The 25,475-nt window shown below is 34.5% G+C and overlaps 3 protein-coding genes across 6 annotated transcripts; all 3 read right to left on the reverse strand.

Moving 5' to 3' along the window:
* Positions 1-5,129: 5,129 nt before the first annotated feature.
* On the reverse strand, positions 5,130-8,211 carry LOC110417340 (RNA-binding protein 2-like). Of its 4 annotated transcripts, XM_021429638.2 has the most exons (8): positions 8,094-8,211; positions 7,859-7,982; positions 6,941-7,077; positions 6,558-6,846; positions 6,374-6,441; positions 6,155-6,236; positions 5,621-5,720; positions 5,130-5,530 (listed from the first exon to the last, which is right to left on the reverse strand). In XM_021429638.2, exons 2-8 carry the CDS (start codon positions 7,944-7,946, stop codon positions 5,503-5,505), a joined length of 792 nt encoding a protein of 263 aa, XP_021285313.1. In that variant the 5' UTR covers positions 7,947-7,982; positions 8,094-8,211; the 3' UTR covers positions 5,130-5,502. The 4 variants fall into 4 exon arrangements, with proteins under 4 accessions (XP_021285313.1, XP_021285315.1, XP_021285314.1 ...); XM_021429640.2 differs by adding an exon at positions 5,862-5,907 and having other exon boundaries at positions 5,130-5,720; positions 7,859-8,162; XM_021429639.2 differs by having other exon boundaries at positions 6,374-6,435; positions 7,859-8,150.
* A 638-nt stretch (positions 8,212-8,849) lies between these two features.
* On the reverse strand, positions 8,850-11,479 carry LOC110417335 (G-type lectin S-receptor-like serine/threonine-protein kinase LECRK1). The gene has a single exon (XM_021429630.1). The coding sequence runs from the start codon at positions 11,428-11,430 to the stop codon at positions 9,022-9,024; it is 2,409 nt and encodes an 802-aa protein (XP_021285305.1). The 5' UTR covers positions 11,431-11,479; the 3' UTR covers positions 8,850-9,021.
* Positions 11,480-13,443: 1,964 nt separating this feature from the next.
* Positions 13,444-20,505, reverse strand: LOC110416415 (G-type lectin S-receptor-like serine/threonine-protein kinase LECRK3). Its single transcript, XM_021428412.2, is given in 6 exon segments — positions 13,444-13,747; positions 13,749-14,322; positions 19,156-19,590; positions 19,593-19,935; positions 19,937-20,183; positions 20,303-20,505. Coding segments are annotated over 6 exon segments (2,106 nt in total).
* Between the last annotated feature and the right edge of the window lie 4,970 nt (positions 20,506-25,475).

The following is a 25,475-nucleotide window of genomic DNA, read 5'->3' on the forward strand; positions in this document are numbered from 1 at the left end:
TTATTCCCCTTTCTTTTTTTTCTATGGATAAAATTGCTTTGAAAACATTGTGTGGCTGCCTAACTTCCATGATATTTTGGCTACGGGACCAGGCCGCTACACTCTCCTTTGCTCTGCATTCTCCAGTCTCCACTTTGTCGTTTCCTAAAATTTTGTTTCCTGTGGGCGAATAACGAATAAAGTCCAATTTTGTTAATATCAATTCAGCATCTACAGTTAATTATGGTATTAATGAAGATAATTTAAATAATTTTATCTTATTTTTGTTCCAATTAAGCTATTATACCATTAATCCAACTAGAACATATATATGTACAAACTTTTAAGTATGAAAGCAACACAAATCACGTTTATATAACATATGCTTAATTAGTTACCATTTGATTAATTTAATCACCGGCAGAGGAAACCCTTCCCCAGTTCTATCTAACCACAACTTAATTAGAATCTCTAATATAAGTTCAGATTAGATTAATTTATTTGCTTATACATTAATTGCTTGAAAAAGACCAGCTACTGATGTGTACGCAATAGCTAATACACGATTAATGATTAGCCTCTATCAAATTCAATCATGATTCGAAGATTAAGTAGTGATTTTCATAAGACAAGATAAGAAAAAGAAAAAGTAGCAATCATTTTCATAAAAAAACAATAAAGTTTTTCCTCTTGAAGAAAAAAACAGAGTGCTGCTTTCAAAGCAAGAAGTGATAATGGATCGAATCTTTTACTTAAATCTCTACCACTTCAATTTATAATTACTTGATTTAAATTGACTTTTTAAGGTTTTTTTTTATCACTAAAAAACTAATTTTGTTTTAGTATACAAAATAAAACTTAAGCAAGCATCAGTGAAAAGTGCATTTTAAATTAAAACTATACCTGTAAAATTTAATTGTAAATTATTATGCATTTTATACTAGGAATTTTGCCATGCATACCATTCTGTAACTGACAAAAATAATTATTTTGTAAAATTAATAGCTATTAAAGTTGCTTTGGAAGTTTGTAATTCATCTAGGAAGATGGGGAAGACATCATGTATTGTTAATGAACAGTACAATTCATAAGTTAAATGATATGTTTTTAATCAGATCGATAATTTGAGAAAAATTATTAGTGATATTATTTTTAATTAGATCGATAATTTCAGATAACTTGACTTATATGGAGTGGTAATTACGACGGCAATGGTATTAAATTGTTAAAAAAAAAAAAAAGCCATGGAAGGAAAGGTCTTAGAGCCACCTAGCTAGATAGGATGAAGCTTGAGCTTCACAATTCACCAAGAGTTGCACTTTCCTTATCACTTGAGTACGGATGAAGAGTAGGTGAAGAATAAGACTTGTTTTATCTATGTTCGACTGCTTCTATCCTCTCTTTTCTTTTCCTTTCTCTAGAAACAGCTAGAGAAACTTACTTTTACAAATCATTGTCAATTCTCATGCAGCTAACCCTAACTTTTACCTAATAAACCAGATCAAGTCATGTTGTATGTGAGATTGTATTTGTACTTTCTTTCTATTAATAATATTAACTTCACCTAACAAGGAGTTATTCTTTTGAACCGTCAAACTAAAGATGGCATGGAGGGAGAGTTAGTTGGTTAGAGACGAAAGCTAGCCAAAGTAGACAATTCAAAATCGAATTGGACAGATGTAGAGTGGTTAGCATTACATAACAAATGTCATTTTATCAAATGGTTTACGCTAAAGGTGTGGAGAATATGGGGTGCCACCTGTGAAGAAAAATTGTTCTAAATGCTGGACTAATTATAACTTGTGATATTTGTCCGTATATTCCAAAATGTCTCATAAATTAATGTTTAGACAACGTAGGCTTGTCTTGTTTCGATTATGATAGTCATAACTAATCTCCTTATTTTCAATGTAGTAATAATTATAATGACTTGCGGGAGGGGCTTTAGATTCAGTCAATGTACATTTTTCTTAATTTGGACTAACTCATCCTAATTAATTACCTTACTAACTTAAAAAAAAATATAAAAGACTAAACCCTGGTTCTAGGTTTAGTTTTCTGATGAATGTGACAGGTAATAAAGGTAGCTAGAAAGAAACATCTATAAAGACAAAACAAAGAGCTTAGTTAAGTAACAAATAAGAAAGAAAATATTAAAGAGATTAAATTGAAAAAGTTCTCAAAATTAAAAAATTAAAATTGTTACGATTTTGAGTTTGAGAGATTAAAATGAAGAAAATATATAAGTATAGAGACTGTTAAAGTATTTTGACCTTTTCCAAGATATATATTCTTGACATTTTGGATTTGGCAAAACATGAATTGAAGATAGATATGGAAATTTCAACTGCAAAATTAAATAAGTTATCATTTTGTTAGTTTTCTTTTGGTTTGGTAAATTCTCATTTCCAAAAACGATGCAATGCATCTGGTGAACCATGAGCTAATTAATCACTTTTAATTCAATGATTAGCATTCTAATATCTAATTTTAATCCCAAGTCCTCTTTTGCCAATCAAACAATGCTCAACTGGTAAAATCTATTTATTTTGCATTAATCCACGATCCAATCATCGGTGTCTCTAAAATAGTCTACGCTTTGCGTCAGTTTTAGATCTACTTCTGATTATCTTTGGAGGTGTCAACCTTGGCCTGTTATTTAAAAGCTACAAATAATTTGAAAGAGATCAGAAAGAAAGAGACAACGCAACTTCCTATTGATTTTCATATTCATTATTCCTTAGTTGTCAATCTTGGCATGTAACTAAAAGATACTACCAATAATAAAAAAGCAAGGAGAAAGCTGGGAAGAGTGAAGGAAAAGAGAGAAACAGTGCTGCTATAGCTTTGCCATTGATTCCCTCCCCCACCCCCGCACCCAAAGCTTTATTCACAATAAAAAGGAGTCATATCTTGATTTTATCATTAACAGCGACTTGGCTCTTTTCTTCAAATGAGCAGTAAAAAGAAAGAAAGGAAAAAAAAACAGAGATGAGACAATAGCCGCCCATGTTTTTGTTCCTTCTTTTCAGACGAAGAACAGCAACCCTGTTTCCTTTCATTCTCGAAGTAACAAGTCATCTATATGTATGCACACGCACAAGCATAAAAGACCCCTTTTTTTTTAAAATTAAATTGTATTTTATAAATAAAAATTACAATTACAATCACAATAAATTTCAATAAAGAAAAGAATCAATTACAAAGCAAGCTATGGTCAATGTCATCTAACTTCATCACCCCAGTCTCAGGAAAAACATTAATCTAATACCGAAATCCTTTGCTTGTCAAACTACCCATGTCTACTAACTTCTACTTTATTAAATTAACCTCTTGCAAATTTAATGCTGCGCATTCAATTGCTATATAAAAATAAAAAAAAACCGTCACCGACACAGGAATGAGGATATGATGCAACACGGAATTTTGACTAGTTATGCTGTTACCATCAATCGAATTTATCTAATATTGCTGATCAAGAAATTGGACGGCTGTCATGACGTTGAATATTGTTCATTCCTAGCTAGGAATCTGAACTCAAAATTGATCTGCTAGTTTCAACCCTTTGGCTCTAGCAAGCGGCGAAAGAATACGTTCAAAACAGTGAGAACTCTTTCTTTGTTTTTTTTTTTGTTTAATTGATACCCTACATGGGTCATTTTATCTGACAGGTGTCCAACAATTTTCCTAAAGCTATATATGCCGAGAGAGAGCCTAGGGGAGTTTCCTTTTTTTGGTTTTTTGCTTGTGATCATTAGCGTGATTGGGTGGCAGGGCATGTTTTGTTCGCATTTTCTCAGCAACCAAACGTGATTGATCGATCTAACTGATTGTTTCACAGTTTCGCTCACACTGTCTAGTTTTGGGGTAGAATTTTTAATCAGTTTTGATTTTGGAAACTAGTACAAGTGTACAACTGAGAATTTCCCATCAATCGATTTAAATATCCACGTGGGGTAATGTAAGAAGGATGACAGGTATATTCCATTGAAGATGCCATGCAAAGGATGAAAAAGTTGATGTAATAATATCACAGTGAATGGGACAAGCAGATTAATCTGGACTTAATACCTTTCATCTTTTTTCTCTTTCTCCTCCTTTCACTCACTAGCTTCCAAAGTCCATAAAAGATTGTACTCGCAAGCAATTTAATCTTTGCTGTCCCACATGGGCTTTTGCTTTAGGAGATAGGGAAAACAAATTTGATTATAGTTTGTCATATGGGCCTACTGGCCTATTACTGCGTTGTCGACCCCTGTCTCTCCGATCAAGGTGCTAAGCAAACTCAAAAAACTAAATAAAGATTTGGTTAATTAACTAACTTATGAGCTCTATTATACAAGTCGTGCAACATCTTTAACTCGATTTAATGGTTATTAGGAAAAATTCGAAATTAAAGAAGATGAAAATTGAAGGTTACATCTTTCTAGTTTTCTCTCTCCTAGACAGAAAAGGACTCATCAATACCTAAAAATTAGTAATTTCATTTTCCGTGGTCCTACATCAACTGTGATGGGCCAAAGGTTGAGTCTTCAGAAAATTTTGGACCCCCATTGCTTTATGTATAAGTTACCGGGTAAGAGGCTTAGATAGAATAGAACAATTGGCTTTTTCAGCAATTGATTGGACCAGCGATTTGCACAAATAAATAGGCAGCACATTTCTGAATAAGGATGATAACCTTGTACAGAGAAACTAGGATGCTATTGCCAAACCATGTTTCCCACCAATTTACCATCTGGAGGCAAGCCAATGCTGCTTCACAAGATGCAATCAGGGATTTGATGAACACAGTTTGCATAGATGCATTGCTTTTTCTTAATGACCCTAAAAATATTATTAAGGGTGTTGATTTGCTAGTTACATTACATACAACATTAGTCCCATCATCTTCCCTGGTGCCTTAACAGTGAGCATAGACAATCATACTGAATTCATATCAGCTGCACATCATACCAACCACATTGACCAAACTGGTGAAATTACATCGACAGGCAAAATTCATCATTGTGGCTAAAAAAACCATATTAAGATGGGAGGTTATCTAAATAACACCAGAAGCCTGTAAAGCTGAGTAGCTTCACAAACTCAACATAGCAAAGCATCTATTATCACAATGCAAATAATCAACTCCAAAGAAAAGAATTAACTTCCACAATAATAAACATTACTCATACAAATCCATTAGCTACACCAAGCCATATATGGTGATGAACATGGCATACAGCCATATAATCAGCTGAATATAAGACAGAATAGCTCTGGCCTAGACTAATCAATATCCAAGCTTTAAAAGTGCAAAAATGGTAATTCCCATATTTGAAACATTAAATGCAAGTACTACCATGACTCTACCACAAAAAGGAGCTCTTTCATCTAGAAGTTATTGTACAACACAGCTTCATGAAATGTGCAAGCAATTCAAGGATTGCTTGATATTCACTCTCCTAAACTTTTGTGCATCTCTAGTGCTAATAGTTAGTGGGATCAAGCAATTTAAATTGCAGGTTTTTAACATCCTATTTAATTAAAATGCCCACTCCTCAAAACCCTGCCATATATAGAAAAGATGTGAGCCATAAGAATTGGCTTAAACATGGATATGAAGACAGCGTAGTTGTCTCCAGAATGTGACATTCACCTCCTTCCACGAGCTCCAGAACTTGACCTAGGGCCTGGGTACCGAGAAAACTGCAGCCTCAAGTAGTTAGAATCAGGATCATGTTCATCCATTTTATAACCTGCATAACCAACAATAAAGTCCACTTACTTAGGAAGTTGAGTAAAGCATCAACTCAGATGCACATATCAGCCAATGAATGATGGGCTCAAAGTATGGCATATCAGGGTTCAAACTTGTATTTGTAATTGCATGTACTCACTGATAGCATTCCTTTCGGAGGAAAATCTAGCATACATATTTTCTGCCTGCATAATATCACTTCCTCATCACCCATGCATGGCAAAATCTTTAAGGACACACAAACACACAAGAACCAGCAACAAAAAAAAATAAGAGAAAAACACAAAGCAGGAAGAAGTAACCAAAATTAATCTCATGTATTGAGTTTTCATTATTGTTTCCAATCATTGTTTTTGAAACAAAAAACATGTATCGTTGTCTAGTTATAAACTACCATTAATAAATGTAAAATCAATGGAAAGAATGGATCACCTTGCAAGGCACTCATTGCAGTTGCTGCACAGGCGGGATTCGAAAAATCAACAAAACAAAGGATAATAGGATCTCCACCACGCTGCACAACCGATGCATTATGTTTCAGCAGTCAGCAAAACAACCCACTTAAGACAATTTCACACGTGTAACAAAACAACAAAGGTAGTTGTGCTATAGGAGATAAATTAAGTATTAGCAAATGCCTAGTCCACTTACATGTCGAGATTCTTTGCTCACAAGTCGTACTTCTTTATATCCCACAAAAGGACGAAAGATATCTAAAGCTTCGGTCAAAGAATTTGAGCCATCAGTAGGAAACAATGTAATTGAGTTAAAGTATGGCATCATAAAAGCACATGCCAACATATCTTATCAAGCACAACATCACTAAATAGGATACGGGCTACTTCCCTCTTCGTGCTGTCTGGAGGAAGTCCCTCAACATATAGAGTATTGGAAGCATCTGGAGGTAGAGGTATGGTATCCTGGCCTGGCCTAGTCATTCCATCCACTAGAAGTTGACCACTATAACCAACATTTCGACCATTTGGTGCCAGATCTAGAGCAGCAGATCCAGAACGACCCATCAAAGGAGGATCGGCAACAGGACGAGCAGACATTGCGCCACCAACAGCCCTTCCCATCCCACCAAATGTACTAGCTTCTCCAGAAGTAAAAGAAGAAAGTTGCTTCAAAAGCAATTTGATGAGTGCTTTAGAAGACAAAAAAAGGGAGATGCATGGCGGGGGATAAAGAAGCATGGGTAAAGGTTCAAGATGGTACCGTGCTCTGAAGATAGCGATCATATGCCGATCCAATTGTTTTTGTGTCCTTCAGAGACAGATGTCCACCTCGATCATCATCTCTTGCTAAATAGTTATGCATCTCATGAGCTGCATGCAGCCCAGAAGGTGGGGCATCTGTGAAGTTGAAAATATAAGACTTAGTTGATAATCATTTTTTAAAGCAACTAATAACTTTTACAATAGATGCAGACATGAAACGATCATATTTCTTAAATTCATTACAAACAAAATGGAAAGACAAAAATAATGTTCCGGAAAGTGATGGGCAGCTAGCTAAGATGAAAATGGCAACTCTTTCCAACTAAAAACTATGCACAGGCAATTTCAATAATTACAGTAATTGAATATGAACAAAGAAATTTGTGCAACAAATGTCCATTTAAATGAGAAAAGAAAAGAGGGGAAACAAAACAACGGAAAGGAAGTGAAATGCAAGCTTACAAAGGTTAAAAAAAACCTTAACAGGTTAAGGATGCTCTACAATACTATTACAGTGGTGTGGTGCTCAATGATCATCGATTTCTTATCTGACAACCAAATGATACCTTAAAACTCAGATTCTATATTGAATATTGAACCCATTATTTCGAAATAAAGCATTAAAAATTTTCCATGGCATTGGTTTTCGTTGTTAAGAAAAGTCTCCATTTTAAAGCGTGGCTATCCAAATATACATCTAACTAAACAAAAAAAAAAAAAAACCCTAATTTCAAAGCAATAATTTTTGTCGGACACAGAGTTCAAACAAAACTCTACCAATCCAATCGCCAATTTTCGAGTTTTTCTAAACTAATTAAAGCATCTAAAACTAAACAAAATTGAACAAAATACTATGCCAAATAAACAAAGATAGACGCAACTAACAACATTTATATCGACAAAGAAAAGAGTGTACCGTAATCATGACGAGGTCGTTTAAGCACCCCACCGGAAGACAACATCGGAGGAGTTGCCTGTCGCCGACTCCAGTAACCGTCCGCCATTCAATCTCCTCAGCAAAAGCTGTAACAAAAATTTACCTATTGCAAGAGGAAAATAAGAGGAATTAATTGAAAGAAAAAGAAAGAGCTAGGCCTGGAATTGAGAAACCCCTAGCTCTGGCTATCTGCTTTTCTTTTTCCCTTGCTTACGTTCGTCGGGGTTTTTTTTGGTTCTAAGCACAAAGCACAAAGCACAAATCTGACAGCCGCTGAGTTTCTGGACTCGTACAAGTGAGTCACGACTCGCAAGTCACGTGTCTACTTGTGTTCCGGTGCGTTAACCTTGATAAATCTTTTGCTATGGACCAATCTTGTATAGCCACGTCTTAATTTTACAGGTAATTCCTTTTTTTTTTGTCGACTAAGTGAATATTTTAAATGGACGTTTGATGTTTGTAAATGTAAAATAAGAAAATTTCTAAGATAAAATACATTTCTCTTTTATATTTTGATCATAATTCACTCTTTGATCCGTTAATATTAAAAATTAATACTCCACCCTAATACCTAAACCGATTTTATTAAAAGACTAAAAATGCTCATGCCTTGATATATAAATTGTTTTTCTCAAATTTACAAAACTACCCTACATGTCCTTTTTCTCTCTTCCTTTATTCTGTTGGACGGGCCCTACGTCGCTGGTGACTTGACACTGTTCAACTTTACTCTCTTGGTCGGAGCTCTTAGGCGTAGGAGCTTTCTTTAGCTGGCTTAAGAGTGGCTACCGTCTTTTCCGTAGACATCCTTGTTGAAGTCCTAACAGGCTTAGTCGGTTTCTGCTTAGACATTTTTTCTTCCCTTTGCTCAAACAAAACAAAAAATTATTCATCACTTTAAATCTAGAACATTTCAAACAAGAGATGCAAATCCCGAATTTTGGTATAATTCACAACTCGTTAAGTAAGAGTTCACTTCTCGTAACATATATCATGATATATACATATGACAGCAATCATGTCATTGATATAAAATACAGAAAAACACCGACAGAAAATTCTGATGAAATAATTAGTTAACGACGCTAACAACTAACAATTTTTGACCAATTTCAACACTCGCAACGGAGGTCTGGCATGGCCTACGGGGAGCTAACAAAGGAACTAAGAAGTGGAGGGTCTGGTATGTTTACTGTCCCTTCCAGCATCAGTATAACCTTTTTCATTGATGGTCGCGATGATGGTTCATCTTGGGTGCACCATAGCCCCACCTTGACCATCCTCTCAAGCTTACTCATTTCCACTTCTTCATTTTGCACCAGCTTCTCCAGTTCATTAGCCTTGAAACAGTCATACACCCAGTGTGCAAGAACTGCTTCGTCTTCTGGAACATCAGCCTCCACACTCCTTCGACAACAAATGATCTCAAACAACATTATTCCAAAGCTATATACATCTGCTTTCACGGTTATAGGCAAGTTCCGATGCCACTCAGGAGCAACATATCCCCTTGTTCCTCTGATTCCAGTATATGTCTTTGTTTGGTTAGGCATCAATAGCTTGGCTAGTCCAAAATCTGCAATTTTCGCGGACCCTTTGTCATCCATTAGGATATTTTCAGGCTTGATGTCGCAGTGGATGATCTGAGTTTCACACTCTTCGTGCAAGTAGAAAATTCCTCTGGCTATGTTCAATATGATTGCAATTCTTCCTTCCCAATTTACCTTTAAGTTGGATTTGAAGAGAAAATCTGCAAGTGAACCATTTCTCATGTACTCGTACACTAGTAGTCTATTAGTCCCATCGTAGCAGTAACCGAGCAATTGCACTAGATTCTTATGATGAGTTTTCCCAATTGCTTTCATTTCATTCCTGAAATTCCTTTCTCCTTCAGCCACCACTTTTTCTAGTCTCTTGATGGCTACAATTCTCTTGTCATTGGATATGACCCCTCTGAAAACTGTCCCGTAAGCTCCTTTCCCAATTTCATCCACGAAATTATTACTGGCACCTTTGAGCTCGTCAAATGTAAATGATCTCAAAGTAACATCTTCAACAACTCCATTATTTCCAACATTCAAAACCCTCTTGTATTCTCGAACACGAGACCTATATTTAAGAACACCGACCGCTACTATAACGGTAAATGCAAGTGTCAAACACGCCAACGCTATGCTAATGATCAGGAAGTCCACTCGCAGCTCTCTCTGCTTTCTTTCCCCTCCTCTTGCGAGGGCAGCACCAATCTTTAGAAGAGTTATTACTTGACCACTTAATTCCCTTTCCCCAAATCTTAACGGCAACTTTAGCTTTTTGCACGATTGATTTTCAATTTGATAAACGGCAGCTTCACAGTTACAATCTCTAAAACATTCCTCTCTGCAAGCATCTTTTGCTACAGATGAGAGACTGGAATATGCATCGTCTTCCCAGATTACACTGGTCAGTTCGTAAAAATCAAACATTTGCTCACTCTTTCTGGTGCAGGCATCTACATTGTAATTTTTGTGGCATCCCAAGTCCTTCTGTCCCTGGTCAATGAAATTGAAACCAGGAGGACATTGACATACAGGATCCCGATCCATCAGAGTGCAGTAACTATTAACCCCGCAGAAGCCTTTGGGATCACATTTATTTTCTGAGGATGACCATTGGATTGACCAATTATCGAATGGGTTGAAACTATGTGAATACAATCGAAATATTCCGTCTGCATCAATTGTTGCACGGTAGATGGGTTTACCTGAGACACTAGCCTTTTCAGTAATGTTTTTCACAAGCAACGCGGTAGCATTTAGCAGGTAAAGCGTCCCATTGCTATCCAGATTTAGGGTCACATTATCTCCAGCTCCAGCTGTTTCTGTATTCCAGTAAGCAGCTTCCCTTTCTATTGAATCTAATGGGTATTGCACCAGGTTCCCATCTGTTTGCATCACAAGAAGAAACTTTCCCCTTGTATGATTTGTTTCTGATACATCGGAAACCAGACTCTGACCAGGCAAAAGACGCTTTCCAGGTAAAATGGTGTCTGTCGGGAAGTCAAAAGTCTGCCAAATGATCGCTGAACTTGAATTAAAGAGAACGAAGTTACCAGAGTCGAGCATGGAGGCTGAGGATGCTAATTGAGAAGCACTCGCGATGAGGATCTCTTGGCCTTGCTTTGGTTGCACAATAAGCCTACCTTCTGTGCTCAAAAGCAATGTGACATCTCTAGAAAATGGTGGGTCATCTCGATTAGCTGTCCATACAACTGTTTTTTGCTGGATTTTTTCAAACCAGATGCCCACAGAGAAGCCGTTGCCATATCGATAGAAACCAAAGGCAAACTGGCCAGACTCTGATAGCCAATATGAATTGTTATTGGGTGAAAGAGAAGAACCTGGTCGGATGATGGAATTTCTTGGTTGAGCATTTGTTGTGTTAAGTATAAAACTTAGACAAAGAAGAAGAAGAAACAGAATCATAAAAGCCATATTTGGTTGATAGAAACTCTCAGATCCCTGTGTATCTCCTTCTGGCGAAAGGCAAACCATCCTGTAATATGAATGCATCAGGGCGTGAAAGGGAAGTTAGAACGAAGACTCCATCTTGCCAAGTTGATCAAAGTCAGAATCCTTGAATGAAAATTGTAGGACGGCAAAGCATATTTTCAACAAAACGCACGCCGTCACATAACGGTAGGACTACTGCTTTTGACTCTAATTGCCCAAATAAGTGGGAGTCAAAGTATGCAGGCAAGGAGAGTACCTTGTCAGGGGAACTATTTCTGTTCCAAACCACTACTACTTTTCTTTTACGAATTTTTTTTAATGTACCAACCCAAAAGCTAAAATAAAAAAGCAGAGTACATTCTTTTTTATTTTTATTTTTAACGTTTTATGTTTTCTTTATTCTTTCAACTTTGTTTTATTTGCACAAATCAGTACTTTTATTAACAATATAGTCTCTTTGGTGAATTATGTATGAACTAATTAACGTACTAAATTTGTATTTTTTTTCACTAAAATTGGTGATGTATTTATGAATTTTGAACTAATGTTTTCATTATTTTTATGATTTTTTTTATTTGACTACTGTATGTATAATGCCTTACTTTTCATTAATGTTTTCTCTTTAAGTTAAATCATATCATGCGCATCTGTTATATCATTACTTATACTAATATCGATTTTGTCGCAGAGGTACCTCTGGCCGATGATGAGGACATATTTTTCTTAACAGAAACAGAATAAGGGATGCTATCTATTCTCCTATTTGAAACAGTTGAAGTAGATTCTGTAAAAACCGATTCGACCACAACTCAATATTAAATTTGTTCAATACATTTAAATCGAGTCAAAATTTCTCATTTTAATTTATTTTGGTTGATTTTTGGATAAAAATTAATAATTATATAATATTTCATCCAATATTTCGTTTACAGTACCGCTTGAGATAATTTTAGTAAACCCATAAACTATGACATTAATTAAATAAAAGTTTCAATTTGGAGAATATATATATATATATATATTTTTTTTTTTTGAAGTAGCGAAAGGACAAATTTTAGATTGTGATGACTTAGTATATAGATGAATTTAATTAAACACCTCAAAGAGTACAACAATGATTCCATTACCGTAAAAGGATTGAATTTAAAATGTTATTTTTTATCTTAGAGTTAATATTGAAGACAACGATGCAAATAAAATTCAAAATATTAATTTGAAAACTAAATTTCAAATTCAATTTAATTCACAAATTAAGTAAAAAACTTCTTGTATACTCTAAAATTTATATTAATATAAAATACTTCTAATTTATTTATTTATAATATCTCAATTTTTTTATGAAATCAATTTTAATTTGCATGCTTGACAATAATAGGAAGAAATCCATAAGATACTAGGCTCATGCGTTGGGTCATGTAGCTTGTGATATTATATAATTAGGACACTATCCGTGCTACACATATAGAGGTATTTACAGTTGGTATAATATAAATACTTTTTCTTTCATATTCAGCCAAATTTTAAAAAAATTAATTTTGTTGTAGGAATAGCACCTTTTTCTTAAGTGTTTGATTAAATGTGTACATTCCAAAATTTCATTTGCAAATTAAAAAAAAAAAAAAGCAAAGTAACAAATATATGTGCCAGTTGCTTTTCTTGGAGAAATTGTTCAAAATTTTAGCCCAAAACTTTAAATGCAAGAAATGTTTTCACCAGTATTCGGCTAGTTCCAATGCCAATTTGGTTGGATCGGTGATATAAATATCATCTAATGAAATTTTTAACTTAAAATTTTACACTACTTAAAACCAAACAAGAAAATTTAAAGAATTCAGAAACTCCGATTACTTTTTTTTTAAGATAAAATTTTCAATGTTGTATCAAACTGGACGTAAAATATATACTTGGCTAAATGATAATTGCCACTTGTTAATATATGCAGGCCTAGTGTATTTGGGGGGAAATGTCTTCATAAGAAATAATTTAACACCTGATCATTTTCATATGATGATCTTTAGCAAATGCTGTTAACCTGGTATGTGCGCATGGCACCATAGATTTAACATAAAAGCTCTACGAGGAACTCGTGGAGGAACTTCTAACAGAACCAATAAAGGAACTCGAACGACAAGGAGGGGCTGGTACGTCTACTGTCCGTTCTAGCATTAGGATAACCTTATTCATCGATGGTCTCACTGATGGATCATCCTGGATGCACCATAATCCCACCTTAACCATCTTCTCTAGCATATTCTTTTTGACTTCTTCATTCTTTACCAGCTTTTCTAATTCTTTGCTGATGAAACAATCATAGAGAACTACTTCATCCTCTAGGGCATTCATGTCTAAACTCCTTCGGCAACAAATGATCTCAAGACATTATTCCAAAGCTATACACATTTGCCTTCACAGTTATGGGTGAGTTTTGGTACCACCATTCAAGGGCAATGTACCCCCTTGTTCTTTTAATTCGTGTAGAAGTTTTGGTTTGGTTGGACATCAATAGCTTGGCCAAACCAAAATCTACAATTTTTGCACATTCTTTCTCATCCATGAGTATCTTTTCACGTTTGATGTCGCAGTGGATGATCTGAGTTTCGCAATCTTGGTGTAAGTAGAGAATTCCTCTAGCGATGTTCAGTGTTATAGCAATTATTTCATCCCAATCTGTCTTTAATCTTAACTTAAACAAGAAATCTGCAAGTGACCTATTGCTCATGTACTCATATACTAGAAGCATATTGGATCCTTCATGGCAGTAACCAAGCAATTGAACTAAATTTTTATGACGGGTTTTCCCAATTGTTTTCATTTCATTCATGAATACTCTCTCCCCTTCAGCCACCACTTTTTCTTGTCTCTTAATGGCTATAATTCTACTGCATTTACATATGACCCCCTTAATAACTGCCCCACAAGATCCTCTTCCAATATTATTGTTGAAGAATGATACTTAACATGAAGAACCAGACAAATTTGGTGCAAGTCGAGCCTGAGAACATTCAAAATGAAGAAGACCACTTTCACGTGCCTTGGCCACGTGATTCTTTTAATTTATGCAGTTACTATTTTAATATTATGGTGTGCCAGTTTTATTCAGTTTTTGCAGTTTGTGTTTTGTTTTTTAGTGGGGTAATTTCTAATGGCCTTGTAGGCTACTAAGTACTAAGCCTAAAAAGTGTCAGTTTTTATAGCTGTCTCTTTTGTACTTATATAAATATTTTTTACTTAATGGAAAGTGTGTGGCTTTGCATGGCTTCATGCAATTCTTCTCTAATCTCACGAGTGTTAGCTTTCATTAACTCACTGTTTTTGTTTAATAAGTTAACTCACTGAGTTCATAAACTTTTTGATTTGCTTTCACATGGTATCAGAGCACTAAGGATCTTAAGGGACCCTTTCTGTGAAATTACTCAAAAAAAATTAGTTGCTATGGCTTTAGGAAGTTTCAGCGCAGCAGCACCTCTAACTTTCTCAGGTGACAACTACGTGATATAAGCTGTGAAAATGGAGGTATATCTTTGTGCCTTTGATTTATAGGAACTTGTGGAGGTGAAGGTGACACTCCAATTATGAGACATGCGAACCAAACAATTGCTCAGATTAAACAACACAATGAATAAGTTGCAAAGAGATATAAAGTACTATCTTGCATTCACTCTGCAGTGTCTGATTCAATCTTCACCAAGATCATGACTTTCAAAAATCCAAAGGAGCCTTGGGATCGTTTGAAAGAAGAGTTCCATGGTAGTGAGAAGACTCGACAAATGTAGGCTTTAAATCTACACAGAGAGTTTGAAATCCTAAGAATAAAAGAAGATGAAAGCATCAAGGAGTATTTTGAAAAAATCATGAAGCTAGTGAACCAGTTAAGGCTGTTCAGAGAAGACATGATTGATCGAAGGATAGTCAACAAGGTTCTTGTGAGCCTTCCAGAGAAATTTGAAGCCAAGATTTCCTCTTTGGAAGACTTCAAGGATTTGTCACAGCTTACTGTGACCAAGCTGGTAAACGCCCTACAGGCCCAAGAGCAAAGAATGGCAATAAGACATGAAGATAATGTAGAAAGGGCTTTTATGGTCAGAAACAAAGACAAGAACTCCAGTAGTAAGAAACAAGACCAGGGGAAGAGGAATCGGGATAGAAGACCCAATGATGGAAAGTAAGGGAAACAAAAAGGTATTTTTCCACCTTGCTTATATTGTAAAAAGAATAACCATTTTGAGAGGTTCTACTGGTTTCGACCAAATGTGAGGTGTAGGTCGTGTAATCAGATGGGGCACATTGAGAAAGTCTACAAAGCAAAATGGAACAAGTCTGACGAGAAAGCTGCTGCTGTTGAAGAAAAAGAGATTGAAAAAGAAGTTTTATTCATGGTTAGGAATCTTGACATTCAGAAGAAAAGGGATACCTGGTTGATTGATAGTGGCTGCTAAACCATGTCACTGGGAATGATGAAACTTTTCTTACCTTGAATAGAAACTTCAAGACTCAAATGGAGATTGGAAATGGAAAATACTTAAAGATTTTTGGAATAAGAAAGGTAGGAGTTTATACACCAACAGGTATGAAAACAATCTCTAACGTTTTCTTTTCACCAGATGTGAGTCATAATCTACTTAGTGTTGGTCAGTTATTAGAAGATGACTATGCCATATGGTTCAAAGACAGATCTTGCATAATATTTGATCTAAGAGGGAAGGAAATCTTAACCGTGGGTATGAGAAACAAATGTTTCCCTATCAACTTCAAAAAGATGGATCATAAAGCATATCAATGCATAGCTTCTGACAATGAACTCTAGCACAAGAGACTTGGCCATGTGAACTATGGTTCACTCATGCAGATGTACTCAACAAATATTGTTGATGGTCTTCCAAAGGTTAGTCAACCAGATAAAATATGTGAAGCTTGTCAATTGGGGAAGCAAAGTAGAACTCCTTTTCCAAAAATTAGCAACTCAAAAACTAGCAACAAACTACAGCTAGTTCATTCTAATGTGGGAGGTCCAATGAAGGTAGCTTCACTTAATCGCAATTTGTATTACTTGCTTTTTATTGATGACTTCACCAAGTATAAGTGGATCTTTTTTCTTAAAAGGAAATTTGAGGTCTATGGTAAATTTGTCAAATTCAAACCTTTAGTGGAGAAGGAATCCGATTGCTTTTTAAAAATTCTTAGAACCGACAATGGAGCAGAGTTTACATCAGATGAGTTTTAAGATTTCTAAGCCAGAAATGGAATGAAACATCAACTAACCGTAACATACAGCCACCAACAAAATGGAGTCTGTGAAAGAAAAAACAGAACTCTTATTGAAATGGTCAGATGCTTATTGTATGAAAAAGGTTTGCCTAAAAGTTTTTGGGCAGAGGCAACAAATGCATCAGTGTATTTGCTTAATATCTTGCCTACAAAAGCATTGACTTCTCAAAGCCCCTATGAAGCCTGGCACGGGTTGAAGCCTTCTGTTGCCTGTTTGAAAGTATTTGGATGTGTGTGTTATGCTAAGATACCTGATGAGAATAGAAGCAAACTTGATCTAAAATCACAGATTGCAATTCACTTGGGATTCGGTGAAGTGTTTAAAGGATATCGGCTGTACAATATTGAGACCAAGAAAATTTTTGTTAGTTGGGACATTAGATTTGATGAGAGACTCAAGTGGAGTTAGGACAAGAGTGATGTTGAACGATCATGGAATCCTAATTTGGTTGGTGATGTTTTTTCAAGTGAAAAAGTGCAGACAGAAGACTTGGAAGACTTAGAAGATGAAAGCTTAGCTATAAGAGGTCCAAGGAGCTTGCAGGAGATTTATGAACGTTGCAACATAGCCATTGTTGAGCCAAACACATACCATGAAGCAGCAAAAGATGAAAAATGGGTGCAACCCATGCACGTAGAAATGGAAATGATCAAAAAAAATAAGACATGGATTTTAGTGGATCGGTCAGAAGCTCAAAGTGTTATTGGTGTAAAGTGGGTTTATAAAACCAAATTAAATTCAGATGGCTCAGTAAATAAATATAAGGCAAAGCTTGTGATGACAAGATATTCCCAAGTGTATGGAATCAATTATATGGAGACGTTTGCTCCGATCGCTCGACACGACACCATACGATTGTTAGTAGCCTTGGTTGTTAAAGAAAATTGGGGTATATGGCATCTAGACATGAAGTCTGCCTTTCTCAATGGAAGACTTTCAGAAGTGATATATATTGAACAGTCAGAAGGGTTCGTTGAAGTGGGATTAGAAAGCAAGGTTTGTAAACTTATTAAGGCTTTATATGGCCTTAAGCAGGCTCCTTGGGCTTGGTATGAACGCATAGACAATTTTTGGATTGCACAAGGATTTACAAAGAGCATGAATGAACCCACTTTATATGTTAGAAGTTCAAATTCAATTGTGCAATTAATCATATCACTTTATGTGGATGATTGTTTATTACAGGGCCAGATAATGCTCAACTCAACAAGTTCAAGAAACAGATGATGGCTGAGTTTGAAATGTCTAGCCTTGGCAAAATGACATATTTTTTTAACTTAGAATTTATACAAGGACCAGACTACATTTTCATTCATCAAAGCAAGTATTCAAGGGAGCTACTTAAAAGGTTTCACGTGAAAGATTGTAAACTGGTGGCCACTCCTTTAGCATCAAGAGTTAAACTATGTAAGGAAGATGGAGCTTCTAAAGCCTGTTGCACAACTTACAAGAGCTTAGTTGGCTGTTTATTGTACCTCACCGCTTCAAGACCAAATATCATGTTTGGCACCAGTGTTTTGTCCAAATTTATGCAAGATCCATCAACCATACACTACTCTACAACCAAGCGTATGCTAGGATACTTGAAGGGAACAACAAACTTTGGACTTAAGTTTTGCAAAAATGAAAGCTATGAGTTGCTTGGACATTGTGATAGTTATTGGGCAGGTAGTTTAGAGGACTCTCGAAGTACAAGTGGTTTTTGTGTTTCATTTGGAAGTGCAGTGTTCTATTGGAGCTAAAGAAAGCAAGAGGTAGTGGCCCAATCCTCTGCTGAGGCTGAACATATATCAGCTACATCTGCTACAAATCAAATTTTATGGTTGAGAAAAATCCTTGAAAACTTGGGTTTCAATCAACAAGGAGCCACTACACTGTTTGTTGACAACCAGTCAGATATAACAATGGCTAAAAACTCGGCTCATCATGGAAGAACAAAGCATATACGAGTGAAATACCATGCTATACGTGATGCTGTCAAAAATGGGGATATATATCTCAAGCATTGTTGTCACTAAAAGCTTGGGAAAAGAAAAATTCGAGCTATTTCGAGAAAGATTGGGAGTTCTTCAAGTTAAGCCTCAAAGAGGTGTGTTGAAGAATGATACTTAACATGAAGAACCAGACAGCTTTGGTGCAAGTCGAGCTTGAGAACATTCAAAATGAAGAAGACCACTTTCACGTGCCTTGGCCACATAATTTTTTTAATTTATGCAGTTACTATTTTAATATTGTGATATGTCAGTTTTATTCAATTTTTGCAGTTTATGTTTTGTCTTTTAGTGAGGTAGTTTCTAATGGCCTTATAGGTCACTAAGTACTATGCTTGAAAAGTGTCAGTTTTTATAGTTGTCTCTCTTGTACTTATATAAATATTTTTTACTTAATGGAAAGTGTGTGGCTTTGTATGACTTCATGCAATTCTTCTGCAATCTCACATATGTTGGCTTTCATTAACTCACTGTTTTTGTTTAATGAGTTAACTCATTAAGTTCATAAATCCTTTGATTTTTTTTCACAATTATCCGTGAAATTATTAGTTGCATGTTTTAGCTCCTCGTATGTGAATGATTTCAAAGTGACTTGTTCAACAAATGTACTATCTCTCTGATCCGAAATCCTTCTGGACTCTTGAATGCAGTGCCTGTATATAAGAATGCCAGAAGCTGCTAAAACAGAAAATGCAAGCATCAAAGATCCAATGCCAGTAATGAAGATGTCCATTCGCACTCTACGCTTCTTTCCTTTCCCTCCAACTATTGTCCTAACCCCAGTACCGATCTTTACAAAAGTTGTCATGCTACCTCCCAATCGTCTTCTCCCATATCTTAACGGGAGCTTCAGCTTTTTGCATACTTGCCTTACACTTCCATAGAAGGCAACTTCACAGTTACAATCTCTGAAGCATTCCTCTCTGCAATCATGTTTTGATAGCTCTTGGAGAGTAGCTAAGGATCCTCTTCCCAGGTCACACTGCTCAGTTCATAAACATCAAAGCTATGTTCACTCTTTCTAGTGCAGGCATCTGCACTGTAATTTTTTTGACATCCCAGGTCCTCCTGGCCCTGGTCAATGAAATCAGAACCACGAGGACATTGACATACAGGTTCCCTATCCATTAAAGTGCAGTAGCTATTCACACCGCGCAAGCCTTTAGGATTGCATCTATTATTAGAGGATGACCATTCGATTGACCAATTACCAGATTGGTTGAAACTATGTGAATACAATCGAAATATTCCATCTGCATCAATTGTTGCACGGTAGATAAGATTACCTGAAACACTTAACCTACTCGATAATGTTTTTCACAACCAATGCGATAGAATTCAGAAGGTAAATCTGACCATTACTATCAAGATTCAGGGTCACATTATCTCCGGTATTAGATGTGCCTGTACTCCAGTAAGCAGGTTCCTGTTCCACTGAATCTACTGGGTATTGCGCCACATTCCCATGTCTTTGCATAATGAGTTGAAACTTTCCCCTTGTATGATTTGTTTCGGATACATCAGAAATTAGATTGTGACCAGACGATTGTTTTCTGCTGGATTTTTTCAAACCAGATGCCTACAGAGAGGCCATTACCATATGGATAGAAACCAAAGGCAAACTGGCCAGACTCGGAAAGCCAATATGAGTTGTTATTGGGAGAAAGAGAAGAACCCGGTCTGATGATGGTGGTTCTTGGTTGAGCTCTTGCTGTGAACAAAATGGAACTTAGAAGAAGAAACAGAATCGTAACATCCATTTTCTGGTAAATTGAGCTTAGAAGAAGGAACAGAATCGTAACAACCATATTCTGGAGAATTGAGACTTTCAGGTCGTTGCCTACATGTAAACAACGGTAAAACGTGATTTGACTGCATTAGTGCTTGAAATAGAAGTTAGAAAAGAAGACTCCATCTTTCAAAGTCTATAATCTGATCCTTATTTCCGTCAAGCTTTAACTGCTTCGAGTCGTAATCTTTGAATAGAGAACAGTAGTTCTTTAGTAGCAGAAATAATTTTCAACCCTGAAATGAATGGCAGGACTTGGGTCATTTGACTGCGGCTGCCCAACGCCCACGAGCAAAAGGTAGTCGATTTGTAGTTAATCAAAAACTAGAGTATTGATGCCAAGATTCACATCCACGGCAATTAAAATACTAGTCCCTCTCCTTCCCATTTCTCCGTTTTGAATCAAAATATGTTGTGAGAGACCGCCTTTTAGAACAGACGTAGTTTCTTTTTGGAACTTTTAGTTTAGATTTGCTGTTCAGCTCCTTTTATTATTATTTTTTTTTATGAAATGCTATACTTTTATACCTTCAAAATGATCAATCAACAAAAGTGCAGGTAAACAAAAGCAAACCCTGCAACTCCTTTTGGCAAATTTATCCATCCCTTTTATTGAATTCGATCAGCTTATACTTCATGGAATCCAATAAAATCTCCATTGTGCTTTAAAACTGCCTCTTTCATTGATCAAACCTCCAATAATCTACAGGTTGCCTCAAAAAAGAAAAAGGTATTAGCTACTTACCAATTATAAAAAAAAAAATTGATAGATTAGTGTCATAAAAAATTAAATATAAATAATAAATATTTGGTTTAATTTTATTTTACTATAAATATAAATTAAAACATGGTTATCAATGGTCACTAATTTAGTTTGACATTAACTCACACGTATAAATAAAATAATTAACACAATTTTATACTCACACCTTATAAGTTACAAACCATACATTAGTGATTACACTTCTTAAAATGTCAATTAAAGTAAATTAACACACACAAAAATTCAAAATTCATAATTTTATACTTTTCGAAAACAACAACTAGAATTCCATGCATGTTTTCTTGAAAATAATAAAATTTAAAAATACACTAAGAATAAAAAATGCCATTAATTTCGACCTTCACTTAAAACTTCAAATTAGATTCTCAAGTGCAAATCTTAAGGAAAAGAGGTGACATCTATGAAACAGTGTACACTTAGCTCATAATCAAATCTATACCAAAAGAATAATGAATAGGTTTTAACGGACCAATTGCACAATTAAAGAATAATTCATGGTTCATACTTCATATATGCAAAATTAGCTATTTAAACTATGATAGAACCATTTTTGGGCATGTCTATGATCAAAACAAATCATTGAATACATTTGAAACCGCATACTTTATTCTCAAAAAATATGCCACTTACTTTTATAAATGATTGAAAGATTAAAAAAACGCATTCATTGCTTGAAAAATTAAAAATTTCTAGTATGCTTCTTCTTTTTTTTTTTAGCATTTGGCAATCTGTTGATTCACTTTTTTTTTTTTTACACCTCAACTTGAAATGCTACTGAAATATTATATAGTGTAGGTAAAAATATAATAATGCTATTTAAATTTATAAAGATAGCGTCCAATTGAGACATTTAGCAGCATAATTTTAAGAGGACATTATTAAAATAAAAGCGAAATACATATTAATTTGTAGTTGTAAAATAATAAATGATGAATGATACATGGTATATATTGGGGGGGTTAGATTTTGGGGTCAAAGTATTGTGTTGAAATTTAATACACAAAAAAATTAAATAAAATAATAAAAAGGTATTTTTTTATAGGAAATAAGGGCAGTTAGCAATTTTTTTAAAAAAATAAGTTGAGCACGGTTGTGAAAACAGTTAATGCTTATGGCATTTGTCATGCATATTTCAGCAGTGTTAGTGTTATGTAAGAAACATTAATTATCTCTCAAAGAAAAAAAAGTAATAAGACAAACTGAAAGATGAAAGGGGAAATGATGCCTTTGTGATCCATTCTCAACCTTAACAAATGAACAAATCTTAATGAATTATGGGACATTATATTAGTGAACCTACGCCCATAGCTTTAACAAATATGTGCCAGTGGCTTTTCTTAAGGTATATAGAATCTTGGACAAACTGTTCACAATTTCAGCCCAAAACTTTAAATGCAAGAAATGATTTCACTGGTATTCGACTGGCTTCAATGTCAATTTGGTTGTATCAGTGTTTTATAAACATCATTTAATGAAATTTTTAATTCAAAATTTTGAACTATGAACCAAAGAAAAGAATTTAAAGAATTTAGAAACTCCAATTACTCTTTTTTAAGATAAAATTTTGAATGTTGTATCAACTTGGATGTAGGATGCCCTTATAAGAAATAATTTAACATGAGTTTCCAGCTCCATCATGTATGCCACAAACTCTAATAGTGGGTGTACATAGGCTAGTTATAACATCTGCGAGAATCTCTTACTCTACTGCATATCTAGAGACCGCTCAAGTTCTAGGCAGTATAATCACAAAACAATAGCAATCACATAATACAATACTCATTTCAAATGACACGTATCAATACTAAACATAACACTTAAATCTAACTTGGATAGATAGACTCACAAAGAATCATATGTGGGTCTCCCATTTTCAATTTGTGCTTGGGTACACAAAACCAAAATAAGATTCTTACACACAACTTCAATGTTCCACTTGACAAGTAACAAGGTGATCCTAGGACTCTACAACTTAGAGCTCTAATATAAGGGCGTCTGAATAACCTCAAATGTCTAAAGCAAAATATTCAAATGAGACTTTTTTATTGAAACTAAAAAAAATATTTGTTAAGCTTTGAATAACCAAATTCTTATTTTCGATTTAACATATTCAAATATTTATTATGAAGTATAAAAAATATTTCACTTTTATAATTATTTTACATTTTTTAAATGGTTAACATAAAATCAACAATCAAAATTTCTAAGTCAAATAAATTAACTATCACATAAAATAAAGACAGTATAATAATATAATATAAACTCTAAATTAAAGCAAAAAAATTCTACAAAGATTAGAACAATAGTATCTAATTGTTGAATGCTTATTGCAAATCATAAATGAGACTCACAGCTTTATGAAGATAATAGCATAACAGACTTCTTGTGTATTTATTGAAAGAAAATTGAAGTTAAAGGAAAAATAAATAAATAAGGAAAGAAAAATTCAAAAGTGGATATCATAAATTGAAAAAATTGATAATTGGTTTTATATATAGGAAATAAAATAACTATTGGAAATCATTAAATACATCTTAGGGTTAGTTGATTGGAAATAGAAAAAATACATGAGAAAAAAATAATTGTTGCAGATCATTAAATACATGTTACCGTTAATTGATTAGAAATAGAAGAAATAGTTGAGAATTAAAAGCATTGTAGGAATTTAGAAGTGATAAAAAATTGAGATTTATTAAGTACATAATTAGAAAAGTGAAAAAATATGTCATTTTATTAATTATTTTTTATTGTTATATATTTTTAATAAAAAAATGAGATAATTAGTTTAGAATTAATAGGGATGTGGAAGTGGGAGAAAATAAATATATATTAGACATGACAGACTAGATAAATATTCTATTAATTATCTTATTCTTTATATATTTTAAATATAATTAATTATATTATTATTATAAAAATATGATGTTTCTCCAAATTTTAGGCCTAAAGCCCTTACTTGGGTGGCCTTACCCAAAAGGCGACTCTACTCTGATATCAATTTTATCACATCTCATTTTCTAGATGGCTTGTGATCGACATAAAAACCTAAACAAGTATAATTTGCTAGACCCAAGCAAGCCTAAGGTCATTATACATAAACATTAATCATCATGCAAACACATGCATAAATTGCATCGTTATAGATTTCACCATCAACGTGTTCATAAACATTTTCATAATCATATACTTCATAATCCAATATGGGTCCATGTATCCTTACATATAACATTCATATGCACATTTATGGTGCTCACATAGGCTCTTAAGCCATCATGTTCAATTCATATATAAATATGCATATGTAACATCAATGCTAAGTATAATGCCATAACATGACTACATCATCAGAACAACACCCAACAATGTCATAACATAATTAATAAATAAAGACTAACTCGTCAAACGGTACATAACCTGACTCTCTAGGCTTCAAAAAGGCTAATATAACACCTACCAAAAAGGAAAATGGATCACATCTCCATGACTCAAGTGGCTGATGAGCTATCACTAATTTGCAACAAAAATATATGAGGAAAATAATATGTCAATTACAAAGACTTCGTAAGTGAATAGGGATGAGGACAAGGCAAAGGGGAGAGGTTATGCACAAATTAAATAGTTTATGTAAACATGAACTTGAGATAAACATTTTTGAGTTTTAAATTTCTCATAAATTAGAGTTGTCATAAACAAGTCTCATTTTCATAGTAAAATTGACATTTCATAAACAAATAGCTCATTGAACAAGTTGAACATTTATGAAAAACCCTTTAAGAAAAACAAGGAAGTTGTGCCTTACCCATTGTATCAGATTGTTTTTACTTAACCATGTAAGCCTAAGCCATGGGTGATTTCCTCCAAACTTTTCATAAAGCATGTGGGTTGATCATGTACTCAATATTATCCAAATAGGATTCAATCTTAACACTTTGTTATCATCTTTCGATCATATAACTCAAGTAAACATCGTTCCAAGTTATCATTTTCAATCCATAAAACTCAAGTGGCCATTCTTTCTTTATAATCCATAAACTCAACCAATGCATTAGGACTTATTCTAATGAATAACCTTTCTTGACTATTTTATAACTTAGTGTTTAATCTATAACTCAGTCTAACACTTCAAGCATAAGAAACAATCACAAGAAACATCACAATACAAGAGTATATGCAATAATTATGAATGCAAGGATGCCTATAGGGTCCTAGCCCACATCTAAGCTCCCCACATCTAGGATCGTGACGTGGAGCTTCACCACCGTGTAGTGGAATTTT

Source organism: Theobroma umbraticum, unplaced genomic scaffold (genome assembly GCF_002168275.2).
Source record: "Theobroma umbraticum cultivar Fairchild unplaced genomic scaffold, ASM216827v3 scaffold_51.0, whole genome shotgun sequence".
Lineage (NCBI taxonomy): Eukaryota > Viridiplantae > Streptophyta > Magnoliopsida > Malvales > Malvaceae > Theobroma > Theobroma umbraticum.